We start from the raw sequence: 4,809 nt of genomic DNA, 5'->3' as shown, positions 1-4,809 counted from the left end.
CAGGATGCAGGAGGAGATCGGGGGCAGGACCAGGCAGTGCAATCCTCCATAACTGCCTCTTTAAAACCATGTCACGCTCGTGTGACAACTGCTCCTCTGTGCTTGTTTGAACTGTCCCTCCCAATTAGTGGTAATAAGTGACTCTGTAAAGATGAGCAAACATAGTGCATTCATTAGCTCCCTGCCAACCTCAACCTTTCCTCCCCGCTCCCCCAGCCCCCCAAACCCAATCCCCTTCTTCACGGCCAATCAGTGCCACAAATCCCCCAGGGGCCCTGCTCAGCCCCTACTTGGAGGAAGCTAAACACAGCTTGTTTGGCGTGAACAAGTGCTGGCAAAAGGCAAATTAACGACAAGAGTTAGCTTGAAATTATTTTATTCTGTCCTTGCTCTGAAGAATTGCCTTTCTCTCTGAGTGAAAATATGCCTGGATCAATAGGTGTCTGCTTAAGAGCAAGAAAGCATGCTCCGACTCCATTTATTTCATCCACTTTGGGGTGCAGAGGGGACACATAATTTACAGGACAGGCACTGCTAAGCTGTTTTAGAGCAAGAACTAATCACAAGTTCTGGGAAACCAGTGCTGCCATCCATCTCCCGGCTGAACCACAGGCCATCACATTCCCCAACCACTATCTCAGCTGTGGTGAATACTATCAAGTCACTCACAACATGCCCCCCAATAGTCTTGCCATCCTTGTCAGACAGGCAGATATGTAGGTGAGGAGCTTCATTCAGAGTTCCAACCAAGGAAACAATTTCAAAACGCTCATTTAGGTGAACAATCTGCAAGAAAAGAAAAGCAGCATAATTAGGAGATGGAGTGAAGTAGCAGCTGAAGACATTTTCATAAACCCATTCACTACAAATTCCACAACTGCTCAGCAAGCATTCATAGGCTTGCCTTAAGGGCCACTAAGCAAGGCCTTCTATTTTAAAATCCTTCTTTCAGAAAAGCACTGTCCAGACTACAGCTTTCCAAACTGTATGTCATGATACATTAATAATTTGGCTGCAATGTGGAGGTGTGTTCAACAACACATAAAACAAGGCCTGACAAAATTTTGGAAATGCATATTATTATCTTACTAATAATATATTTAAAAATATAAATCAAATGTTTTCATGAGATATGTTAGGCCACCATACATTTCACTGTCACAATTTGTATGTGTGTCCTGATCCCTTTTGAGTGGTGGGTTTAACCTGCAGTTTGCTAGTAAAACTGAATTACTGTGTCGTGAAATGTTATGTATCTAAAAAGAGTGTCACCAACATGAAATGTTTGGAAAACTCTAGTCTGAACTTTAGTTCTGAAAACGAAGCAGTCTAGGAAGTCTACATTTGAGGTCAGTTGCAAATGAGAATCTTTCCGGGTATGAATTTTGCATTAGATAAACCTTCATGAACATCCCGATACCTTATTAGTATTGGAAGCTATGGCATTTGCTAGTCTCAGCGTTGCTTTGCTGATGCTCCCCACGCAAGTCATTACAAAGGGAGATTTTAGCTTCCTGTCTTTCACAAATTTGACCAAGGTAGAAAGGATGTCTTCTCCTGGTCCCAAGCGCAGAGCATAAACAGAGAGAGCCGCCGGTCCAGCCTATGTTGAAAATAAATTTAAGCAGTAAAATGCAGTCTGTATTAGTCATCAATTTATTGCTCACTGACAGTGCTCGAAACATATCCCTAAACCCATTTCAGTTGTATTTTGCGAGAATTATTGCATCCAACTACAAAGATATATCTATGCTACACATGTAAATCTGTTTCATACACATTTGCACATTCTGGCTTTCTCCCAAAGTACAGTAGAGTCTCACTTATCCAACATAAATGGGCCAGCAGAATGTTGGATAAGTGAATATGTTGGATAATAAGGAGGCATTAAGGAAAAGCCTATTAAACATCAAATTAGGTTATGATTTTACAAATTAAGCATCAAAACATCATGTTATACAACAAATTTGACAGTAAAAGTAGCTCAACACGCAGTAATGCTATGTAGTAATTACTGTATTTACAAATTTAGCACCAAAATATCACGATGTATTGAAAACATTGACTACAAAACTGCGTTGGATAATCCAGAACGTGGGATAAGCGAGTGTTGGATAAGTGAGACTCTACTGTATATTGGGGACTGTTTGGTTGGGGACAAAGAGCATTCTCAGTTACAGGCCCCTGGAGAGGTAGATAATTAAAACAGTTTAAATTTGCAGTGCAGATATACTTCTGCAGGTATTCATAACTGTTTACTCCTCAATTTTACATAACCAGCATCTAAACACCTTGTTATATTGGAAACTACTACCATTGGCTATGCTTGTCATGTTTTGCAAAGACACTGTGCTGTATGTGTTAACTGGAAAATGAAGTGCATGAAGCCAATTGGCTGAGCCTGGAACGATCTGGGGATTGATTTGATACTGTTTCTGTTCTGCTGCTGCTGCAGAACCAATTTGGACAAGTTTTTCAGTGCTGCCTGAGTACTGCTGGTGAATGAGAGCTGTGTACTCAGAGAGGCCTTGCTATTTTTGAGGCCTGTTTGCTGCTGAGAAAAGACGGTGAGAAACCAGAACTGTATTCTTCTCTGAAGTAGATTTGTGGACTGAGAAAGGACTGTTTATGACTGTGGACTTCTATAAGCAATCAGATACTTTTTTTTCTTGATCTCTTGGAATTAGTAAAGTTCCTGTATTTTTGTTCTGCAAACCTGAGTGGCATGTTATTGTTCTGCGGGTGACTCTGGAATGCGGGCACACGTAAGAGCTTCCATTTATCATCATCAATCCGCAATAATGCAAAGTATGGAATAAGTACAGAAGTAGCATGAAACAAATGTGGGGAAAGGAGGCAACAACCATTAGAGAAGCACCACAGAGATTAGAATAAACTCATAATAAAATACATAACAAATTTTCATTTTCCCCTCTGCTATACATACATTACTATGGTAGGCCAATATGATTGTTCCTGCATTACTAAGATATTGTTGGGCAAACTAGTGAATGTGTGATTGATGTGATGTTCGAACCAGAGGCTCATGCTTTAATCCACAGTCAAACTCCACGTTCCTGTGAATGCATCTTAAATATACTGGTTAATCTTTTCAGTTGTTTCCAGTGTTCAGAGCAAATGACTACATGGCCAGGCTAACACAAGGGAAGGCGATGGAGTGAGGAGAAGTGCTGTTAATTATTTTCTATATCTGTATTAATTAACAACACCCCATAGATGGCTAAAAAAGATGCCAGTTAAAATTGCTGGTACTGGGAGTCAGTTAGACAGTACATATATTGACCAAAGGCTGTTAAAATTGTAATGTAGAGCTTCATTCTTCAACCCCCAGTAAAAGCGGAAAGTAGCATTTCAGTTCTGAATACACTTTGTGGAAAGCACACTACAGTAACAATCATTCTCAGAGGGTTTGCACAAATGTCAGCAGAAACAACCCTGAATCAAATTTATTAGCTGGTGGGGAGACCTCTAACAATTTTACACTGAGACTGATAAGGCCAGCTGGGACTTCCTTTCAATACTGCGTGATTTACAGCCCCTGTAGAACCCTCATTCAGTTTTTAGAATATGTAAACGGTTTCTCAGTACTAAATAACATCATTCAGGAAAAATAACAATTTGTTTATTTAACATTTTTAGCGTGTGCAGTTTGATTTAGGCTGCAATACACATACATACACAAAAAAACTTACTTGGGCATGAGTCTTTATGCATACAACAGAACTTACGTCTGAGTAGGCACATGAAATTACACTGTTAAATTTAACAGCAATCCATAAAGAGAAAGTTTGCAAAATAATTAATACTGAAACTTAAACATTATCATATGCATTTGTAAAGACTGATCTACACTTACCTGCATGGTTCGGGTATTTACTGGCTTGTCCTCTCCCCAGTGAAATCAGGTGGATAATGTTAGTCATTAACTCTAGTAATGTTTGGGTTACAAACAGAGCCGGCCCTAGGTATTTTTCAAGTGTAGGCGAACAGAATTTTGGCGCCCCCCCAAACCAATCACTGAAAAATAAAAGCGTTGGATAAGCGAAAATGTTGGATAATAAGGAAGTATAAAGGAAAAGCCTATAAAACATCAAATTACATTATGAATTTAAAAATTAAGCACCAAAACATCATGTTTTACAACAAATCAATAGAAAAAGCAGTTCAATACATGGTAATGTTATGTAGGAATTACTATATTTGCAAATTTAGCACTAAACATTGAACAGAGATATAGGGCAGTGTGGACTTAGATAACCCAGATAGCCCTCAGTATTAAAAAAAAACCCCTCTAAAATCAGGACAATAAATAAAGAACAACACTCTGAAAACAGAAGAAATCCAGACAGTAAACAATCAGGGACAGCTAACTCCTCCCAAAAAAAGATTCTCCCAGGCAAGAAGAAGCCAGGCCTTGAAGCCACAGGGCCATTAAATGCTAATCAAGGTGATTAATTACAACATTCACACCTGCTTCAAAGAAAAGTTCTTTCTCCCACCCTGGACCTTCTACAGATATATAAACCCCACATACCTAGCTTCCAAGTTCCTACAGACCTCACAATCTCTGAAGGCCCCAAAGGTGGGCTTGCGTGGTGCGAAGGTGGGTCTGCGCTGGCCGGAAGGCCCAGCGCGGTCGCTGGAAGGCCCGAAAGAGAAGGAGGTGGAGAGTGGTGCCCTCCTCCCAGGACGATGGTGCCCCCGGGACGATGGCGCCACCGGCAAATGCCTATTTCGCCTTATGGTTGGACCGCCTCTGGTTACAAATGTACAGTCCACTCCATTGAT

The 4,809-nt window shown here is 40.4% G+C and overlaps 1 protein-coding gene across 1 annotated transcript; it reads right to left on the bottom strand.

Annotated features, from left to right (window-relative positions):
* Positions 1-359: 359 nt before the first annotated feature.
* LOC107982827 (bifunctional protein GlmU) lies at positions 360-4,115 on the bottom strand. Its single transcript, XM_016993493.2, has 3 exons — positions 3,878-4,115; positions 1,421-1,603; positions 360-786 (listed from the first exon to the last, which is right to left on the bottom strand). Exons 1-3 carry the CDS (start codon positions 3,881-3,883, stop codon positions 535-537), a joined length of 441 nt encoding a protein of 146 aa, XP_016848982.1. The 5' UTR covers positions 3,884-4,115; the 3' UTR covers positions 360-534.
* Positions 4,116-4,809: the final 694 nt, after the last annotated feature.

This window comes from Anolis carolinensis, chromosome 4, assembly GCF_035594765.1.
Source record: "Anolis carolinensis isolate JA03-04 chromosome 4, rAnoCar3.1.pri, whole genome shotgun sequence".
Lineage (NCBI taxonomy): Eukaryota > Metazoa > Chordata > Lepidosauria > Squamata > Dactyloidae > Anolis > Anolis carolinensis.
This window is presented reverse-complemented; position numbering and strand designations above follow the sequence as displayed.

Excerpts from the sequence above, each read along its gene's own strand:
- LOC107982827 (XM_016993493.2), bottom strand. Across the intron at positions 787-1,420 it reads TAGCTTCCAATACTAATAAG|ATTGTTCACCTAAATGAGCG; the intron begins GTATCGGGATGT and ends CTTTTCTTGCAG.